General features: G+C 43.5%; 1 protein-coding gene across 2 annotated transcripts in view; it reads left to right on the plus strand.

Annotated features, from left to right (window-relative positions):
* Positions 1–525: 525 nt before the first annotated feature.
* Positions 526–21,683, plus strand: part of LOC111144109 (rabenosyn, RAB effector) — a 24,488-nt gene continuing 3,330 nt past the window's right edge. Inside the window, exons 1-9 of one of the 2 annotated variants that reach the window (XM_022498244.1) lie at positions 526–883; positions 5,237–5,377; positions 10,092–10,192; positions 11,131–11,176; positions 11,287–11,448; positions 13,253–13,494; positions 15,569–15,639; positions 19,981–20,067; positions 21,176–21,278. In XM_022498244.1, coding sequence (XP_022353952.1) covers positions 736–883; positions 5,237–5,377; positions 10,092–10,192; positions 11,131–11,176; positions 11,287–11,448; positions 13,253–13,494; positions 15,569–15,639; positions 19,981–20,067; positions 21,176–21,278 — 1,101 coding nt within the window. In that variant the 5' untranslated portion in view covers positions 526–735. The remainder of the gene's footprint in view (positions 884–5,236; positions 5,378–10,091; positions 10,193–11,130; positions 11,177–11,286; positions 11,449–13,252; positions 13,495–15,568; positions 15,640–19,980; positions 20,068–21,175; positions 21,279–21,683) is intronic. The other variant, XM_022498245.1, reaches the window with a different exon arrangement.

The raw sequence follows: 21,683 nt of genomic DNA on the forward strand, positions 1-21,683 counted from the left end.
TTTCTAATGCTCCTCTTTAGACTAAGGTTGGGATTTTTGTTTGGTTTGGTTTTGGTTTTACTTTTGTTTTTTAAGGCGGACACTGTTTCTTTTTCTATTTGCATTTTTGATATAGGTGTAAGAGCTCAGTATATATGTGGTTGAATAGATGACCAAGGTGAAGAGTGAAAAATTTCTGTGTATTTGTAAGTACTTCACACATTTCCCTAGTGGCTAAAATGGCATACAAATTATGAAGTTGGACCAGTTGGAGTGAATGTTAGAGAATTGCCTTGGTACTGTTTGCTTTTGAAGCTCAATTTTCTTATCTTCAGAAATCTGTGCTCTGTACTTCATTGAGTTGCCATTGTCCAGTGATGTTCTCAGATATTTAAAGGTTTTGTGTTTTGGTGTAAGGATTTGAGAAAGCAGTTTTGTGTTTTCAAACTTGTAGTGAACAAACATTAAGTAATCTTGTTGAACTGTGAAAAGAACAAAGAAAATTCTCAATTGCTGCTAATTTGCTTGAATTGGCTTTTTTTTTTTTTTTTTTTTCTTCTCCCCTTCTTCTTTCCTATTCCAGAGCTTCTCCTACTCCACAGAGGAAATCTCATCCAGGGCCATGATACGACTTCCCCATCATCTGTGTGCTGCTTGGTTAAGCTAATGCTGTGAGAGCCCTGGTCCCTTGGGGAGGAATCAAGCTGACTCCTGGCATGAGGCCCCTGCCTTGCAGGGGTTGAAAGGGACACTGCTATGACTTCTCTGGATGACCCTGGGGAAGTGAGGGAGGGCTTCCTTTGCCCTTTGTGCCTGAAGAACCTGCAGTCTTTCTATCAGCTTCAGTCACATTATGAGGAAGAGCACTCTGGGGAAGACCGTGATGTCAAAGGGCAAATTAAAAGTAAGAGGCAAGAACTTTTTGCTTATCCTATTCTGTTACTGGGAGAGTTAACTCATGGGATGGTTTCATTAACTTCCATGATGCCACCAGAATATAATAAACAATAGAATTGATAATAATAACAGTGAACATATATGAACATGTATCTTATGTTTACCATGTGCCAGGCATTGTTCAAAGCCTTCCTATGAATAAACTTCATTTAATTCTCGCAATAACTGTTGGACTGTGAGACATATTTTACTCATGAGGGTACTAGTCACAGAGAAATTAGATAAGTTGCCTGAAGTCACACAGTGAGGCAGGGTCTAACTTTGAACCTAGTAAATGTAATTCTTATGCTTTGCTGTCTCTTGCTACACTGAATTATCTAATTGCCAGCCTCTAAGAATTTGAAGAATTTGAAGAATCCTTTCCTTTGCTCTGAAAGTGGAGGCACATTGTACACCCATTTCCCTGTCAAAAATTCAAGCCTTCTGCCATTCTTCCTCCTTCACTGTACGTTGTCCTCTGCAGCCCAGAAAAAGGAAGGTCATAGTTGAAAAGCAAGGAGAAATAATCCAAAAAGTTAAACTTGGTTTTTGAGCTTCCCAGGCCTCAGGTCATAGAGAGAATCAGAATGATTTTTTTCAAAGCAATTTTAACATACATAGTGGTCATTTCTGAAACTTCAGATTCTAACTCTTAAATATGATGCCACTTCTCTAGAACTTACTTTCACCTGCTTCTCCCAGCTGGCAGCATTTCTGAAGGCAATGAGATTAAAAAGGTCTGGAAGTGTATTCACAATTCTGTGTTGGGTGAGAGAGGAAGGGAGGATCATGTATTTCTAAGTGGAATTTGGCCTCCACACATGTGGGTCACATGCCCCCTGTAATCAAATAGTCCCACTCCATGCCTCACTTTTCAGTTCAGAAAAAATTGTTGAAACCATTAATATTTATGACCTCTGTCCAGAAACATGATAAAGTCAAATATTTTCAAAATCCTGAGGGCTGTGGTAAATGAGGTGGCTTCTGTCTGTAGAGGCTGGAGGAGAGAGCCCAAACTATTAGAAGGCCCCCCTCCCAAAATGTTTTGCATTTTCTGGTTTTCAGAGTTCTTTCATAAATATTATTTCTTCTGATTCTTAGAGAAACTCTGCAAGAAGGTGGTTGGTTTCATTCTGCAGAGAAAAAGTGAAGCTCAGAAATGTTGAGTGACTTATCCAAGGTCACATAGGAATTGGCAGAGCTAGGCCTTGACCCCAGGTCTTCTGTCACCTCTGAGTCTAGTGCTGCTCTTTCCACTTGGCATCACTGATGATACCAGACCCTGTGTTCCAATCACAGTTTGTTCTACAGCTAGAATGCGAACAAACTGATGATCTAGGTTTCCTTGGACAGCTGAAGGACCTCTGTGATTTTTAGTGCTCGTCCAGCCTGAGTGTGAGCTGAACTGAGTCATATACTGTGATGTCACTAAGACTTTGATGCTAGTGGGTACACAGGTTAGACAATGTCTTCAACTTCCTGTGGTTCCCTGTTTATTAGAGGAAAAATGTTTAAGGTAACTTAGGGAATAATAGCTGTGGGAATCCACTTAAAGAATAATAGAGTATAAATTTTATGAGTTGTGAAGAAAACTTGAAAGGATTTTCTTGTGTTTTTCCCTCTGTTTTTCCCCCACTCTGCCTCAGAAGAACTAAGAAATTGAGTTAAGCATTCCTTTAGTCTAATGATCATTTGTCTAGTCAGGAAGGAAGTCTTGCTTGTGTGGGAGTTTTCTTTGGTTTCAGAATCAGGAAAGTTTTAAAGATTGACATCAAAGATTTTTGAAAAGTCCTTTAAAAAGCAGGTCATGTCTTCATTTGTCTTTTGGTTTTTAGAAATTTTATGACATTGCTGATTTTGTCAAGTGAAATGTTGAAGCCAAAAGTGCAAACCTTGGTATCAGGTTTTGGAGGCAGTTTAAGAACGAAAGTGTAGGGGCGCCTGGGTGGCTCGGTGGGTTGGGCCGCTGCCTTCGGCTCAGGTCATGATCTCGGAGTCCTGGGATCGAGCCCCGCATCGGGCTCTCTGCTCTCTAGGGGAGCCTGCTTCCTCCTCTCTCTCTGCCTGCTTGTGATCTCTCTGTCAAATAAATAAATAAAATCTTTAAAAAAAAAAAAAAAAAAAGAACGAAAGTATAGATTTGTCATTAGTAGAAGGTGGTCAGTGAGTTTGGGCTGCAGCCCTGGTTTGGCTTCAGTTTAGCACTTGCACAGTAAGTCTAAGAAAGTGTGGTTGAAAATTGGCTTTTGCTTTGTGTTTTTTTGTTGTTGTTATTTATTTTTTTCTGCTTTGTGATTTTAAAAACATATGGGATTGTTCTTAATTGGCCCCTCTTGAAGTGCTACTCCTGGGAAGGTTGCCAGAGTGTTCTTCTGTCCTCATAAAGTGGTTAAATGGCATGGACTGCCTGTTTAACCCGACACAGTTTAGTCTTGTTTGCAAAAATGAATTAGTGAATGCCAACTCCAGTTTCTTGTTTGCTAACCCTTTGTTTACATCAGGCAGTTTTCTCTCCCATGTTGTTAAGAGAGTTACTTGAATGCATTTTAGATGGTGTCCTTTAGTTCTGGTGGATGTTATTTTTTCCAGTGGGAGGAAGGCATCTCAGAGTAGCCGTTAGCAGTTTCCCCCTCTGCCTGCCAGCCCCTCCATATCTGCATTCCCCAGGTTTTTGAAAAGCTATGGTAGTGTTTTTAATGTTATTCAGGTGACAGAGCACTTCAAAATTGTGGGAACTCCATGAAGTATTGATCTATTAAATCTAAAAGAATTGTATTTTGTATTAAATCTGATATTTTCGGGGCACCTGGGTGGCTTAGATGGTTTAGTGTCTTTCTGTGGGTCGGATCATGATCCCAGGGTCCAGGGATTGAGCCCCGCATCGGGCTCTCTGCTCAGCGAGGAACCTGCTTCTCCCTCTCCCTCTGCTCCTCCCCCTCCTTGTGCTCTCTCTGTCAAATAAATAAATAAAATCCTTAAAAAAATAAGTAAAATAAATCTGATATTTTCTCCTAGATTCTAGGTAGAGAAAGGGATAATTACCCAAGATTTAAGAACCTTAATGAGAGCAACATAGAATCAAGAATTTTTTTTCCCACAAGTTGACTGCTGTTCCTTTTTAACAAATAGCAGGTCCTTTCACCTCAGCACAGGTGGCAAAAGCCCTGTTCTGCAGAGGCATAGTTTTGAATTACGCTGGCTGGGAAGAGCTGGGGTTCTCATTTTAAACAGGTGAGGTTTCCACTTGTAGCCCTGTTGCCTTATAAGCTCTGTGATCTGGGGTGCAGCAAGTTTCCCCCCTCTTTACGTCATGTCCTCATTTATAAGTAGGGATACCACTTGCCTCCGAGTGTGAGCACACATTTGCCAGAGTTTTTGAAAGCACTTTGTTTTGTGCCCAGCACATGCAAAGAATCAATTCAGGAAGCATTCATTTTCTCTTCTTATCAAGTCTGGTTCCCTTTGTGTTATGTTGAAGGTGTTATAACTGTTTCTTGAAACTTTTTGTCAGTGTCCTCACATATGCATTCAATAAAGAGGAGGGGAAGAAGAACTCTGTGTACAGCTAAGCATTATGGGGAACACTAGCCCAGGGATGTTGGTTTGGTTGAATCCCATCCTGGAAGTAAACAAAAAGTGTTTACTCGTGAGTCCATAGGGTAAATAAATTAATACTGTAGAATTTAATTTTTTTTTTTTTAAGATTTTATTTATTTATTTGACAGACAGAGATCACAAGTAGGCAGAGAGGCAGGCAGAGAGAGGAAGGGAAGCAGGCTCCCTGCTGAGCAGAGATCCCGACGCGGGACTCGATCCCAGGACCCTGAGATCATGACCCGAGCCGAAGGCAGCGGCCCAACCCACTGAGCCACCCAGGCGCCCCTAGAATTTAATTTTTAAAAAACTTTAAGTAAGATATAGTTTACACATAAGTTTTTATGTGTACAATTCAGTGAGTTTTGAAAAATATATATACCCATGTAACCACCCCCACAGTTAAGATCTAGGAAAAAAAACATTTCCATTGCCTTGGTTCCCCTCATTGAATTTGATTTTATGCTTTAATTGGGCTCTTAAATTTGGCAATGAATAATAATTTAGCTGTATATTGGCTACATAAACCAACTTACTGCTAATACTGACTTGTAAAGAATGCTCTGTGGTATTTGTAGTACTGTGGCCTCATTATTGCAATTTATTTGGGATCCAGAATTTTTAAATAAAGTATAGTCATTTCATCAGCTCTTGTATTTTGAGATTTCCTCTGACTTTTTACTAGGTGTTTATGGATTCATTTATGGTGTTTGTTTCATTTTTCAAGGTCTTGTCCAGAAGGCTAAGAAAGCCAAGAACAGGCTGTTGAAACGAGAAGGAGATGACCGAGCAGAATCAGGGACGCAAGGATATGAGTCTTTCAGTTATGGAGGGGTTGACCCTTACATGTGGGAACCCCAGGAATTAGGTAAGAAGTTCTGTGCATTCATTCAGCAAATGTTTGCACATCTATATGTTCTCAGTGATATATTTTTTTAAAGATTTATTTGTCAGAGAGAGAGAGAGCATGAGAAGAGGGAGTGGTAAGCAGAGGGAGAGTAGACTCCCTGCAGAGCAGGAGCCTGATGGGGGACTTGGTCATGACCTGAGCTGAAGGCAGATGCTTAACCGACTGAGCCACCCAGGTGTCCTAGTTCTTGGTGATGTTTTAAGAGTTAGCTGAGAAAAAAAAAGTGGGGTTGGGGTACCTGGATGGCTTAGTCAGTTAAGTGTCCGACTCTTGGTTTCAGCTCAGGTCATGGTCTCACACAGGTCATGCGATTGAGCCCTGTGTCCAGGCTCTGCACTAAGTGGGAGTTTGCTTGAAGATCCTCTCCCTCTGCCCCTCCCCCCAATCACATGCTCACTCTGTCGCTCTAAAATAAATAAATCTTTAAAAAAAAGTTAGCTTAGGCATCAGTAACCAGAATGGTCTAAGTTTCTCATGGACCTTATGTCCCAGAAGGTGGCAAAAATGGATCAGAATGAGCTAAGCATCTGCTTTGTGTTAGGCAGTGCATTAACTGTTTTACATGCATACTCATTTAATCCTCATGGCACTGGATGGGGACCTGCCCTGAGTCAAACCGCTAAGAAACTACAGAACTGAGCTGGGAGTCTAGGTGTTTGACATCAGTCCAGGCAGAGACTCCATTGACTAGGCTGTCTCTTCTCACATGGGATATTATCTGCCTAACAGGAGGCACTCACTGATTTATTTATGCAACAGAATTTTCTGAAACACATTATTATGATACCATCACTGACTTTTAAAATAATCATCATGGGGCGTCTGGATGGCTCAGTCAGTTAAGCATCTGCCTTCGGCTCGGGTCATGATTTCAGGGTCCTGGGATCGAGTCCCGCATTGGGCTCCCTGCTCAGCAGGGAGTCTGCTTCTCCCTCTCACTTTCCCTCTGTGCTTTCCCTTTCTCTTTCTCTCAAATAAATAAATAAAATCTTTTTTTATTTTTTAATCATCTTTGTGGGGTAATGAAAATGTTCTAAGATTTACTTTTGATGATGGTTATACAACTCTGAATATGCTAAAAACCATGAAATTTGTAAGCTTTAAGTTGTGGATTGTATGTTTGTGAATAATATCTCAATAGAGGTATTACCAAAAATGCCACATGAATTTGAGCTAGCTAATTTTACATGTCCTTTAACTGTTGTATGATAACAAAACTTAATTTTCTTTTCTGTCCATGCAATGGATAAATGTTTTCCTCCTAAGGCTTTATTATACTTTCATATTCATTATCTTTTGCATCTTTCACAAAAGCTTCATGAGGTGGAATGGGTCATGATGCTCGTTCCCATTTACAGATGAGGAAACAGGCTCTAAGGAGAATTGATATTTACGCAGAGTCAGTTACCATATTCTTCTTATAGGGCCACAATTGATATGTCTTTTTGGATGAGAACAATCTTAGAACTGCACTATCTGATAAGATAGGCACCAACTTGGGCACCTGGGTGGCTCAGTGGGTTAAGCCTCTGCTTTCGGGTCAGGTTATGATCCCAGGGTCCTGGGATTGAGCCCCGCACTGGGCTCTCTGCTCATCAGGGAGCCTGCTCCCTGCCCCTTCTGCCTACTTGTGATCTCTGTCTATCAAATAAATAAATAAAATCTTAAAAAATAAAAAAGATAGGCACTAACTATATGTGGCTATTTAAATTTAAGTAAATTAAAATTAAACAAAAATTAAAAGTAATTTCCTCAATCATACACTAGCCATATTTCAAGTGCTCAATCTATACCTGTGGCTAGTGCCTACCATATTGGAGAGTGGAAACATTTTCATCATAACAGGAGAAAATGGCTTTAAAAATAACACTATAGGGGGTCACCTGGGTGGCTCAGTGGGTTAAGCCTCTGCCTTCGGCTTAGGGCATGATCTCAGGGTCCTGGAATCGAGACCCACATCAGGTTCTCCACTCAGCAGTGAGCCTGCTTCCCTCTCTCTATCTGCCTGCCTCTCTGCCTACTTATGATCTCTCTCTCTCTGTCAAATAAATAAATAAAATCTTAAAAAAAATAAAAATAACATTATAGGGATGCCTGGGTGGCTCAGTTGGTAAGTGTCTGCCTTCAGCTCTTGTCATGATGCCAGGGTCCTGGGATTGAGCCCCTCATTGAGTCCCCTCTCTGACAAATAAATAAAATCTTTAAAAACAAAAACAAAAACAAACCACTGTATATGGGGTGCTGGGTGGCTTCATTGGTTAAGCATCTGCCTTTGATTCAGGTCATGATTGGCTCAGGTCATGATCTCAGGGTCCTGGGATCGAGCTCTGCATTGGGCTCTCTGCTCAGCGGGGAGTCTGCTTCTTCCTCCCTTCCCTTCTGTGCTCTCTTTCTCGCAAATAAATAAATAAATCTTTTTTAAAAAGAAAAAATAAAAATAACACAGTATAATGTAACATTGTTAATTACACTTTAGTAAGAAAAATAGTAAAAGTAAATAAAAATTTAAGAAATTTTCAAATCAGGGCTCCTGACTAGTTCAGTCAAATGAGTGTGGGACTTGTGATCTCAGGATTGTGAGTTCAAGCACTTTTTTGGGTGTAGAGTTACTTAAAATTAACAAAAAATTGACAAAAAATTTTCAAATGAGTATGTTGTACACCTGAAATTAATAAAGCATGTGTTAGTATACATATAGTAATGAGTTACATATGAAAGTTGATTTGAAACATGAAGAAGAAATTTCAGGCGTGTGAATTCTTATTAGCTTTTTGAGAGCCTGCTTCTTGATTGCCAGTGTTAAATTATCAGGGCAATTTTCTGATTAACTCACCAGTTTCAGTAACTGGAGGAAGTTACAATTGTGGAAGGTCAAGTGAATGGCAAATTTTAAAAGTTAAGATCTGTGGTCATGCTGGAGCACCTGGGTGGCTCAATCGGTTAAGCACCTGCTTTTGGTATTAATCCTGGCATCCTGGGATTGAGCCCCATGTTGGGCTCTCTGCTCAGGGGGAGTCTGCTTCTCTCTATGCCTGCCCCTCTGCCTGTTTGTGTACTCGAGCTCCATCTCTCTCTGTCAAATAAAGTCTTAAAAAAAAAAATCTATGGTCACACATAAGAATTTGAAACTAAAATTTAGGTGTTAGAGAGTATGGTTAGGGGAGAAAAGAGCAAGGATAGTGCAGAGTGTAATATGTGAGAAGCTCCAGGGGGCGCACAACTTAGAGGGGAACAGGCCATGCTTGGGAAGAGAAAGTGGACTGGGTGCTGGGGTGGGGGCAGCTGGGGTGGGTTGGTGTTTTGGAAGAAGGAATATTTCAGTGATGCTGAAACAAGAAGCTTTTTGGTTCCATTTGTGTAAGAAGTTTTGTCCTGGATCTTTGCTGCTGAGCTGATCAAGGTATCAGTTTAACCAGCTCTTCCAGTGACATCTGTTAGCATTTACCTTTTGGGGGCTATTTTGAGAAGGACTGTTTTTATTCTGATGCAAAACCATAACATACCAACTTTGGAAAGCACAGAAAAGTATGAGAGATTTTTAAAAATTGCCCATAATGTTACTGTCCTTTTTACCAAAAATTCATGTGCCAGTATTCTAAGGACTTCATAAATTTTAACTTTTTAATCCTCGTAACAACCTTGTGGAGTAGGTACTACTGTTATCCCCATTTTGTAGATGAGTACTCCCAAATTACACAAACATTAAAGAACTTGTTCAAGGTCACACAGTATATGGCAAAATTGAAATCTGAGCACAGGCAGGCTCCAGTCCAGGCTTTCCTCCCCCATTCTCTGAGGTCTCTGGTATTGAGCTTTGTGGCCTCCAAAGTAACCATGGTTAACATTTTAGCAAATTTGTTTCCATTTGCTTGTCTTTGAATTTTTAGTAAGACTCTATAAACTCCTTGAATTTCTACTTGGGTTTAAAATTCATTGAAGAGGCGCCTGGGTGGCTCAGTTGGTTGGGCATCTGCCTTCAGCTCAGGTCATGATCTCAGGGTCCTGGGATTGAGCTCCAGGTTGGGCTCCCTGCTTGGTGGGGAGCCTGCTTTTCCCTCTACTCCCTGCTTGTGCTCTCTCTCGCTATCTCTGTCTCTCTGTCTATCTCTCAAATAAATAAAACCTTAAAATAAATAAATAAACAGACAAATAAATAAATAAATAAATAAATAAAATTCATTGAGTATAGGAGCACCTGGGTGGCTCAGTTGTTTAAGTGTCCAACTCTTGTTTTCGGCTCAGATCATGATCTCAGGGTCCTGGGATTGAGCCCCATGTTGGGCTCTGTGCTCAGTGCAGAGTCTGCTTGGGATTCTGTCTCCCTCTCCCTCTGCTCCTCCCCAGCTCTTGCACTCTCTGTCTCTTTCTTAAATGAATAAATGAATAAATACAATCTTAAAACTATACAAAGTCATCTTTAAAAAATAAAATAAAGGGGCGCCTGGGTGGCTCAGTGGGTTAAAGCCTCTGCCTTCAGCTCGGGTGATGGTCCCAGGGTCCTGCTTCCTCCTCTCTTTCTGCCTGTCTCTCTGTCTACTTGTGATCTCTGTCTGTCAAATAAATAAATAAAATCTTAAAATAAAATAAAGTTCATCGAAGATAAGCATCAAGGGAGAGGGGCTTTCTCAGAGAAATGACATGTTGTTTATCTCCCCATTTTCTGTCCTTCTAGGTGCTGTGAGAAGCCATCTTTCTGACTTCAAAAAACACCGAGCTGCCAGAATTGACCACTATGTTGTTGAAGTCAATAAATTAATAATCAGGTTAGAGAAGGTAAATTTTGTTGTTTTAAAACTTTTTTTTTCTGCAAGTATAAATTGTCTGGGAGAAAAAAAAGTTGTATTTCTGCCGTTGTATCATGTGTGTTGTATGTATTTGATGCTGGTAGAGAAATGCCCCACCTTGAGCCTACCTAGAGAGGCGTAGACAGTGGTAGACATGGTAGACAGTTGTAGCCTGGGCTGGTTTTACTGTAGGAGATGGCCCAGGTTGACAGACTTACCACACATCCAGCTTTCCTTTTCCTTCCTCTGAAGCCCACTTGGCTGCTTGGAAAACCTTTCTACCTTCAAATTATTTCCTCTCTTGGGTGTCCAGAGTATAGTCATGCAGTGGGGCCTGTGTTTACTCAATAACAAACAGAAGCTGGTGACAGGGTCTTTGAGGAGTACTCATCCACAGTCAGCATTCAGTGTGGGAACATCTGGATTGGGCCTTGTTGTCTGTGGTACCAGAGTGTGTCTTCAACACCCACAATCACTCCGTTCTACTTTGACCCTAGAAATGCTTGTTGTGTATAACCTGGATTGTATGGTGGGCATGGTAGCAACTGCGGGTACAGTTCTTGATGCATACTTTGTAGGGCAGAAATAAATTGCCAGTTTCATGGTCCGGGAGGACCATGGAGAATCAGGAGTTCCCCATTGCTTTCAGTTGCCACACCTACCACATCCTTGCTACCCCTGGTTCTTGCCTAAATGGAGAACCGACAATAAAGAGTGGGAACCAGGTCATGGGGAAGGGAGCTGCCTTCTAGATGCAAAGCTAATACTCTGTCCAATGTGAAGTTGCTTTCGTGACTTGGTGGGGTTGGGGATGACAGATGAGACTTACAAAATGAAGACGTGTGAATTCCTGCTTGATGCTTCTTGCCTGTGAAAAGTTTGACATCACCTGTTTAATTCCATTTGGCACTGTTTTCTCCTTGTCAGCTCACTGCCTTTGATAGAACGAATACTGAGTCCGCTAAGATACGAGGTAACTCTAGAGTTTTGCTCACATTCATTCTATTTATCTTTCTCCCTGACCAAACCTCTTTTTCAAATGGCTAGCTTTTCTGTTGGATTTTTGTTTTGTTCTTCCCAAAGCAATAGAAAAGTCCGTGGTGCCTTGGGTCAACGACCAGGATGTCCCTTTCTGTCCAGACTGTGGGAATAAGTTCAGCATCCGTAACCGCCGCCACCACTGCCGCCTCTGTGGGTCTATTATGTGCAAGAAGTGTATGGAGCTCATCAGCCTCCCTTTTGCAAGTAGGTAACATGGATGCAGGGCCCTGGACCCTGATATTGTGACTAGTTTGTTTGCTGATCACTAATGGGTGATTTTTTGAATGTTTTTGTTTAAGTGAATGTCCCAAGGGATCTTCATCCATTCATTTATTGATTCCATGAAGCCTGCTATAGGTAGTGGTGGGTAACAAGGGCTGGCAAACTTTTTCTGTAAAAGATCAGATAGTAAATATTTTAAGCTTTATGGGCTACAGATGGTTTCTGTGACATTTCTTCTTCTTTTTTTAAACAACCTTTTAAAATAACCTTTGAAAAAGGTTTTAAACAACCTTTTAAAAACCATATTTAGCTCTAGGGCCATACAAGAGCAGGCTGGAGTTGGTTTACAAGTCATGTTTGCCCACCTACGGATTATAAGGCATTGTCCATTCCCGTAAAAGGTCTAGCATCTAGCAGAGGATACAGACTTACAAATAATTGCTTTATAAAGAGATAAGTATTGTGAGAGAAGTTGCATCAGACACCCAGGAGAGCTGACCAAATCATTGTCAGCTCTGCTTGGAAGTGGCAGCTGAGGCTTTGAGAGGAGACTATAAGAAAGAGTCTTAGAAAATGAGCAGCAGGCTAATCCTTTCCTTTGAAATAAAAGTCACAGTTTATTGTCATATAGAACAGACTGTAACATCATAATATGAGCGACACTGAGTGCTGAAGGAATCAAGAGTGTGGATGCTCAGGTTTGGGAGGTGATGTTTGAGAAGAGCCTAAAAGACAGCCAGGATTGCAAAGAGGTAGGGCAGGAGAGATCCTGGGTAGAGTGCAGAGTAGGAGTGAAGCCGTGGGAGGGCCCTGGGGGAAGGTTAGTAGATGAGAAGGATAGAATAGTTGGGGGAGTATAGAGGACATGTTTGAGAATTATGCGGATGGTGGCTACAAGGTTAGGTGGAACCAGAGGGTCTAGAACTTTGAGTCTCAGCTGGTTAAAAGTTGCCAAAGGTGATCTCATGGGCTTTAGGCCAATTCTGGGACATTTGGGGTAGTTTCACAACCCTGGGGAGTTCCGCTGACTCTGCTTATGCTGTTAGCTACAATCATCTGGACAACGTGGGATAGAAGGAGATGCTTCCTCTGTCCAGTTCTGACATCCAGCAGGCACACATTACCTTGATACCTTCCCTTTCTCCCTGAGACTGACTTTCTGTCTCACCTGAGACTTCATAAGCAATGCTTTTGAAACACTATTCACTTTCCTTATCTTGCTAATTAACATTTACTGGGCAGCTGCTGTGGGATAGCCCTGTTGGTTATATTGGGGTACAAGTATGAATAAGACAGTTCCTACCCTCCCAGAGTCACAGATTCATAGAGCAGCTCTGGGTGTACAAAGAATTGTTATACAGGGAGAAAAGCAGAAAGTGCTCCAAGAGGGATGACATGGTAGGACCTGATAGGAAGGGCATATTGTTTTTGCCTCAAGGAATAGAGTAGGGCTTCTGGAAGCTGAGCTTTGGAAGGGGCAGGAGTCAGATGTTTGGGAGTGGGGAAGTCTGTCAGGATAGTCTGGGGAGAAAGTGGATTGTGTTGGGTCAGGTTAGGAACGGGCCTCAGAGCCTCAAGGAGAGACCTTCCTTGGCTGTCTGGCTTGTTCCTGGCTGGCAGTGGGAGTCCCTCCCACCAGAGCCTGACCTTGGGAAGGCAAAGGTGTGGTGCTTCTTGCCCATAGACACAGCCTGGATCAGCGCCTGTGGCCGCTCCTCTGTTGTGAGCGGTGGGGTGATTGGAGGCTGCAGGCTCACTGCCAACTGTCTTGTGTTGTGCTTTACAGACAAGCTCACCAGTGCCAGCAAAGATTCCCTGAGCACCCACACCAGCCCCAGCCAGTCACCCAACAGTGTCCATGGCTCCCGCCGGGGCAGTATCAGCAGCGTGAGCAGTGTAAGCTCCGTCCTGGATGAAAAGGATGACGACCGGATCCGCTGCTGTACACACTGCAAGGACACGCTGCTCAAGAGAGAGCAGCAGATTGATGAGAAGGAGCACACCCCCGACATTGTAAAGCTCTATGAGGTGACTCACTGTGCTTGGCCCTGGGTCTGATTCGAGATGCAGATTTGCCTGTTGATTTTGTACACGCCTGCATATTTTGGAGAATGCTTTGGGAAGTCGTTCCTTTGAATCATTTTTAGTTTCTGCTGAAGGGCCTTGGTATGGTTTCCTAGCCAGGGCCATGGGTGATTCACAGAGTCATCCTGGGTATGTTGCAATAACCTTGTTCCGTCACCACTCCTTGCCCACTTGAAAGCAGGAGGTTGGAGACTTTGGTGGCCCAGGGGCAAGAGGAGGAAGGATGGTTGCCATGCTGTGTGGACAGGATTTGTGGATGAGGGGTAGTGGAGTTGGAGCAGGTATGAACAGTGGGCCAGAAGAGTCCTGGGAAACTCACTTGGGAGCTTCAGGCTTTATAGGTTTGAGTGACTGCCCATGGGCAGAGAGCTTCCCTTTTAAGTCCATTCAGATGCCTCTGCTGTCATTACCACCAGCAATCCCAAAACACATTCGGTAGATGCATACTTTGAAAGAGAGGAACATATGCCATGCAAAAACGGGATTCAGAGTCAGGGCATGAGTCTGCCTTAGTCTCCCAGTGGCCAGGGGGACCTGCAGGCTGAGAAGGATTAGCCAGCTGGAGATTTCATAGGCAGGTGTCTGGAGATGGGAAGGGGAGATCAGCTTGGCGGAGGTAGCAGCTCATGTAGAACCCTGAGCAGAAGAACACCCAGGCCTTCTTCCACTTCCATCCGGGCCACATCCTGATAAAGTCATCCCAAATTGAAAACATCGGAAGTCGAAAGTACCTTTAATACACCAAACCCCCCAGTGTGGGAGCCTGGCCTCCACTAACCATGTTGGGAACACTGACATCAGCCTGCGGTTGGGCAGAATCCGCTAACTCAAATCTGTTTGATCATAAAGTGCTGAGTATATCATGTAACTTACTGAATACTGTGCTGAAAGTGAAAAAAAGTTGTAGGAGTACAGGATGGCTGTAAGGGTATTGGTGGCTGACCCTGTGATCCCGTGGCCTGGAGCTGTGGCCGCTGACACTGCCCAGCATCGTGGGAAAGTGTTCTGCATGTCGCCAGCCTGGGTGAAGAGCCATACTCAAAGTTCCAACTACGGTTTCTACATTCGCCCATCGCTTTTGCACCGTTGTGAAGTTGAAAAAACATAAAGTCTAACCATTGTTAAGTCAGGGGCCATCTGTATATTTGTCTGTCGATCACTGAGTGGTCACTCTTAGCAGATCTGTGGGTCATAATGGCTGCATTTCTGGAATCACCACAAAAATACTTAGACTACTAGAAATGGTGTTAATGAAACCCTGCCCTGAGCTACAGATGTAGCCATTATCCATCCTAAGTATGGAGCTCATGACCTGATAACTCATTTTTATAAATAGCCACCCTGTTTTTTCCTTCCTTTACTTTTTAAAAAAGATTTTATTTATTTATTTGACAAAGAGCACAAACGGGGGGAGTGGGAGAGAAAGAAGCAGGCTCTCTGCTGAGTAGGGAGTCCGATCCGGGCCTTGATCCCAGGACCCTGGGATCATGATCTCAGCCAAAGGCAGACGCTTAACCAACTGAGCCACCCAGGCGTACCCTCCTTCCTTCATTTTTGAAGTGAGCCCTGGCAATGCCTTTTGCTAGTATCTTTCATCACCTGGCAGAGAAAGAATGTAGCCACCAATTCCTTTCCTCTGCCTTGGTAAACTCATTGGCTTGTGTCCTGGAAGGCTTTGCTCCCTGCAAAAACATCCTGTCAGAAGTTCTGCCCTCACTTTCCTTCCTTCCTACAAGATTTACTGCATGTAAAGGAGGTCTGTAAATCAGGAAATTGGTAACAACAATAAAAACGAACAAGAAAACACTGCATATTTCCAACTGTACATTTAAACAAAAATTTTTTTAAAGTAGACTCCACTCCCAATGTGGGGCTTGAACTCAGAATTCTGAGACTAATAGTTGTGTGCTCTGAGCCAGCAGGCACCCTGGAAATTGTACATGTTAACTCTCTATTGATGCGGCATAACTTGTTTGTACCTTGAGAGCACCACTCACCTCTTTTGTTTTGTCCTTAGAAATTACGACTTTGCATGGAGAAAGTTGACCAAAAAGCTCCTGAATACATCAGGATGGCAGCATCATTAAAGTAAGCTATTCCTCTGTTTTTCTAACTCAGTGATGACTGTTTGTGGGTACTTTTAGGGTAGTTCCTCAGTAGCTGAAAATTACAATCTTAGTTCTGGCTCTGCTTTCCTTCTGTAACCAACTCTGGGGAATCTTTGTCATGTTTGTATTTCTGTGTGGCACGTGTTACAGTCCTCGGTAGCCATGTTCAAGGGACCCCAGTTGCGATGGAGCAGGCTGAGGAGGGTCCTCAAGACAGTAGGCACTGGAGGTGAGCGGGGACAGTGCGCCTCGTGTGCTGCCCCGGGGAATACTGCTTCAGGCTGGCACCAGGCGTCAGGGCTTAGAGCAGGCATTTCCTTTAGAGCAGCGGTTGACACACTACGGCCCACGGGCCAAATCTAGCCTGCCACCTGTTTCTTTTTTTAACTAAGATCTAATTTACACACCAAAAATTTAATAATAATTTATGCACCCTTTTCATGTGTACAGGTCAGTGGTTCCTCACAGAGTCATAAAACCATCATCACTGTCCAAACCACTTTTATCATCCAGAGAAAGCCCACCCCCGTTAGTAGTCACAGCAAATTTCCCTCTCCCTGGCATCCACTGGTCTGCTTTCTGTCTATGGACTTGCCTCTTTGGGACATTTCGTATAAACACATAATCCTTCTTGTCTGGCTTCTTTCACATAGTGTAGTGTTTTCAAGATTCACCCTTGTGGCCCCACGTGTTAGGGTTCCATTCCACTCACGCAAATGCATTGTATGGATACACCACATTTTGTGTACCTGTTAGTCCGTTGATGAACATTTGGATTTTTCCACTTCAGTGAATATTCCTGTAAAAGTTTTTGTGTGGACATATAATTCTATTTCATTTGGGTTTCTACCTAGGTGTAGAATCGCTGGGTCATATGGCAGTTGTAGGTTTTAAACTTCTTGAGGCCCTGCCAGACTGTTTTCCAAGACAACTGCCACTTTACATTTCTGCCAGCAATGCATGTGCTTTTCAGTTTCTCCATATCCTTGCCAACGCTTGATATTGCCATTTTTTAAAAAAAGATTTATTTATTGGAGAGAATGAGACAGAGATAGTGAGAGAGGACAGGAGCAGGGAGAAGCAGGCTACCCACCCAGCAGGGAGCCTGATGCGCGACTCGATCACAGGACTCTGGGATCATGACCTGAGCCGAAGGCAGTCACCCAACCAACTGAGCCACCCAGGCACCCTTTTTTCTTTTAATGAATAAAATTTTATTGGTGCATAGCCATGCCCATTTGTTTGACTGTAGCTGCAAACTGCAGCTTTGGCGGCAGAGTTGAATAGTTGTGACCGGCACTATCTAGCCTGCAAAGCTAAAAATATATATTATCTGGTCCTTTACAGAAAAAATATGCTGACACTCTCTTAAGAGCATTGCTCCTTCCGCAGGGTAGTGGTACGTGAGCTAGAATTTGAAGTGCTACCACTAGAATCAGGTTGCAGCAAGTCTTTTCCCAACCTGCAGAAAAGCATTTATGGGATCCAGTGCTCTCCATGTGAGGATTATCTGCCTTTGTCTTTAGCCTGTATTACCCACCTGCCACCTTTGTAGTGATGCATGTGGAATTAAATGTGTCTTATTTTTTTTTTAAAGATTTTATTTATTTATTAGAGAGAGAGCAAAAGACAGAGCACAAGCAGGGGGAGAAGCAGGCTCCTCGCCGAGCAGGGAACACAGTGTGGGACTTGATCCCGGGACCCCAGGATCATGACCTGAGCTGAAGGCAGATGCCCAACCAACTGAGCCACCCAGGTGCCCTAAATGTGTCTTGTTTAGAGCAAACCTGTATTTTCAGTTGCCCATTTGCTGTGGCAGTGTGTTATATTGTCTCCATAAAACAAAGCTTGGGGCTCCTGACTGGCTCAGTCAGTAGATCATGGGACTCTCAATCTCAGGGTTGTGAGTTCAAGCCCCATGATGGGCATGGGGCCTACTTAAAAACAAAAAACACAAAGCTTGTCTTTTCCTTCATGATGTCAGTGACCACATTCTAAGTCTATTGTGTGCATCTCACATGAAAAGAAAGCGAACTTTTTCATTTACACAGTCCTTAAGGGTCTTATGAGTCTGTAAATGTCTGACTTACAAAGTATGAGCAACTAAACCCAGTTGGTTTGTGCCAAACACACCCCTTCTCTTGTATGTCTCCCTGCCTCTACTCTTGTTCTGGGGCTCTTCCTGTTCTTGTTCCTTCCCCCAGTGTGTGCCAGCCCATGGGGAGGGGAAAGAGGGAAGGGAACAGAAAAGAAGTAGAGAAACCATTGTGGACCACCACCATTTCCTCCAGTCCTAGCAACTGGGTGTCTGCAGCCCCTGGCAGCAGACGGTATAAGGCGAGGACACCCTCTTTCTCCAGCCCTCCCATCCACCACAGTCTTAGGGCCTCTCTTCCCTTATATTTGCACCTTCCTTGCCCCATTCTTCCTCTTTTCATTCCAAGAGCACTGGTTCTGAAGAACAGGAGGAAAGGACGCATTTTCTTTTCTACCTGCAGTTCACTGAGCAATAATTTTGATTAGTGAAGCATATAGCCTCCCTATGGATAGGTTGGGAGAAGCAGCTCAAGTGATTCTATCTGCCTCCCCTAAATGGAGGATCCTTGGCTTGGAGCACCTATCTCATGCTCTTCTCCTACCTGGAACTTACAGGAATCAACACCCCTCCTCCCACCTGTGCCCACTGGTTTGAAATTAGAGAAGGACTATCTTCTTCCTGGATGTCAGCAAGGAGAACTGTGTTCCTGGCAGTCTGAGCTGGCACTCAGCTTTCCCTCATGACGTCGTTCCCCAGGGGGCTCCTTCCCCTGAGTCTGTTGCTTTTCTTGCTTTGTGCCTCAGACACAGCTGTGGGTCACTGGGCCTCCCCATCCAGCTGGGAAACTACCATTGCTGAGCACATTTCCAGATGTCTAACTCCTACTCGTTCTCCAAAGACTGGTTCTAAAGGGCTTTAAGCTCATTTTACTCCCTCATTCATTCAGTGGATATTTACTGAACGCTAGTTGTATGCCAAGTACTATTTTAGGTACAGGGGCTGTAGCAATGAACAGTGAAGGCCGTGTCCGCTGCCCTGGAGCTTTTTCACCATGAGAGCACAGCCATAAGTGAGTGAACAAATCATGAGCAAGGTAACCAGACGTGATAGGTACCCTGTGGGGAATACGTTTGGTCCACGTGACTGAGACAGGTAGGGGTGGGGGCGGTGCTCTCAGATTTGAGCCAACCTTGTTATTTTCCATGTGACTTGGAGATATCAAGACAAAGTGCAAGTATTCCCAGTTCTGCTCTGATGTTCTTTTTGCAAACTGTGCAGTTTGAGATGATGAAACCACCTTATTGGATCCTCCAATTATAACACACACTGAGATTTTTCCAGCTAGGGCTGTCTTGTGGATGGTAAACCAGGTCAGCACAGCAGCCCTTTCTGCTTATTTAACTTAAATTGCTGCTGCCTCAGGATGGGAGCCGAGTGGCCATTGCTGGGGCTGCATTAACAGCTGCAGGATCTTGTGAAGTCATTTTCTTTTCAATGGGCACTGATGCAGCTTGGCCATGTGCTCGTCACTGAGGCTAAAAATAAGCCATCATAACTGCACTTGCATTTCAGGCCTGACAGAGTGACACCTTTGTAAACAAACAGTTCTTAGATCCCATAATAACAGCTATTGTTCCTCTGAGTTAAGTGGAATGAAGCCACGTTGCCCTTCCCTGCAGTCCCCTGCTCCACCCTCGGCGGTTATCCCCTGTCTCCTCCCTGCTTTATTTGGTGTCCAAGTGCCTTTCTCATGTGGGGAGCAGTTGTTTATGAGGCTCAGGAGTGTTGGCAATTGATACAGTGCCGTGCTGGGTATGGCTAGGTGCTGGGTATTCCTTGGTCAGCTTTCTCGTTATTCGTATTCTCCCTGGGGATAGTCTTTGAGTGAGAAAAGCCCGCTGCTTTCTCCTCGGATGCAGGGTAACCTGCTTATTTAGTAAGCCACTTCTTATGTCTTACTAGGTATGATGAAATTGTTCAGGGAAAGTAGGCTGAAGCAGATTCATTTGCATTTATTTTGGTGATGAGCATTAAGAGCTAGTCCTTAAAGGCCTAGGCACAAATCTGTCCCTGTGGCGTCTGCAAATTAAAAACAGCTTCCAGTTGATTAGCACTTAAAGGAATGAGCCCTGCATTATGTACAAGAGTGTGAAATAACACCACTTGGAGAGAATTAGCTGTTTCTCCCTTTGTAAGACCCTAAACCTTTAGAGCCCTTTTCCACACCACTCTCTAGTCAGCATGGTGAAACTTGAATGAAACATTTCCATGATTTTTCTTTAGTGCTGGGGAGACAACCTACAATCTGGAACATGCCGGTGACCTTCGAGTGGAAGTGCAGAAAGTGTACGAACTCATAGATGCTTTAAGGTGAGACCTGGGAGGTGATGTCTGACTTGCTGCCTTGAGTGGAGGAAGTGCTGTTTCAGTGAGGGGGTGGGTGGCTGGCAGGCCCGAGCGTACCCAGAGTCCTGGTGACAGGGCGTGTGTGTGAGGAGCAGGCTGAGATGGGTGCCCGCTCTGGCACGCAACACATCTCAGTAACTTGGTTTAGGTTTCTGATGTTCATTAATATTAGAGAAATAGGAACTGATTATTGACACCATCTTTATGCCAGCCGTTGGTTGTATCCACATCTCATTTATTCAGTCAAAGTTAGCTGGTGCGGTAGGCATTAATACCCTTACTTTGTAGTTGAGAAGATGCATCACAACTGGCAAAGCCATGGAGCCAGGATAGAAACCCAGATTCTTTCTTCAAGTCGAGAGCTGCTTTTTAACCATGGGCTGGCTGTTGGGGTTAAATTAGCCCTTTGAGGTGTAGAAAGTATAGTGATTCAGAGGGAGAACTGAGATGAGGAAGCCTTGTTCGTCCATCTGTACAGGACTGAACACATAATTTGTGGGACCTAGTGCAAAATGAAAACACAAGTCCTGGTCAGGATTATTAAGAATTTTAAGATACGGGTCTCAAAGTGACTGCAGCCCCCTGCTGCCCAGTGTTGCCCCCAGCACGGTCTACAACCCCCCTGGCCCAGTTTCAGCTTGTGCACCGGCCTGGCAAAGCCAGTTGCTTCCTGCCTTCCCCACCTCAACCCAATCCAGGGGCCCAGGGTGTCCCTCACTGGCCCCCCAGGGCCTGCTCCCTTAAAAAAAGAATTTTAAGATAGTGACACCAGGATATTAAACCAGGTATAGGTCACTTACCCATGAAGTTGGTGAACTCACCATGAACTGACTGCGTGTGTGGTAAGTTCCTCGATGGCTGAGTGATGGTTAGATACCCCATGCTGTGTCAGGGGCCCTAGCTAGGACCAGAGGGTGAGGAATGGATTTTGCCTTCAAGGACATTCCGTGGGAGTCTTTAACCCACTTCTTCCATGGACGGTCCTGGCACAAAAGCCCTGCAACTCAGAGATTTCACCCTTGTTTCTGGGGCTGGCAACGCCTGTTACATTGATGTGTTTGTCCCGATTCAGTAAGAAGATCTTAACCTTAGGCTTGAACCAGGACCCACCACCACATCCAAACACTTTGCGGCTGCAGAGGATGATCAGATACTCAGCTACACTTTTTGTGCAGGTAAAGCATCTTGTGGTGTCAGAAACGGCTCATTTGCCTCCCCTGCTTTTCTGCCTCTCAGAAGGCAGACCGTGCCAATGGTTTGTCCTCTATTTGTACCTTTATTATTTTTTAAAATTGTAAATATAATTATGCCAGATTTAGAGAAAAATCTGGATTACAGAGAAAAGTAAAAACTTCTTAATTCTATGTCCTTAATACCATCACATATCATTCTGGTATATTTTCCTCTTTTTTTCATTTGTATTTGTTATATAAAGTAGTTATGATTAGTGCATATTTATAAATTTATGTCTTTTTAACACTGAATTTTATATCATAAGTACTTCTTACATATTCTTCATTTAAGATTTTTTTTTTTTAAGATTTATTTATTTATTTATTTATTTATTTATTTGACAGAGA

This window comes from Enhydra lutris, unplaced genomic scaffold (genome assembly GCF_002288905.1).
Source record: "Enhydra lutris kenyoni isolate GAN:26980312 unplaced genomic scaffold, ASM228890v2 scaffoldscaffold10, whole genome shotgun sequence".
NCBI lineage: Eukaryota > Metazoa > Chordata > Mammalia > Carnivora > Mustelidae > Enhydra > Enhydra lutris.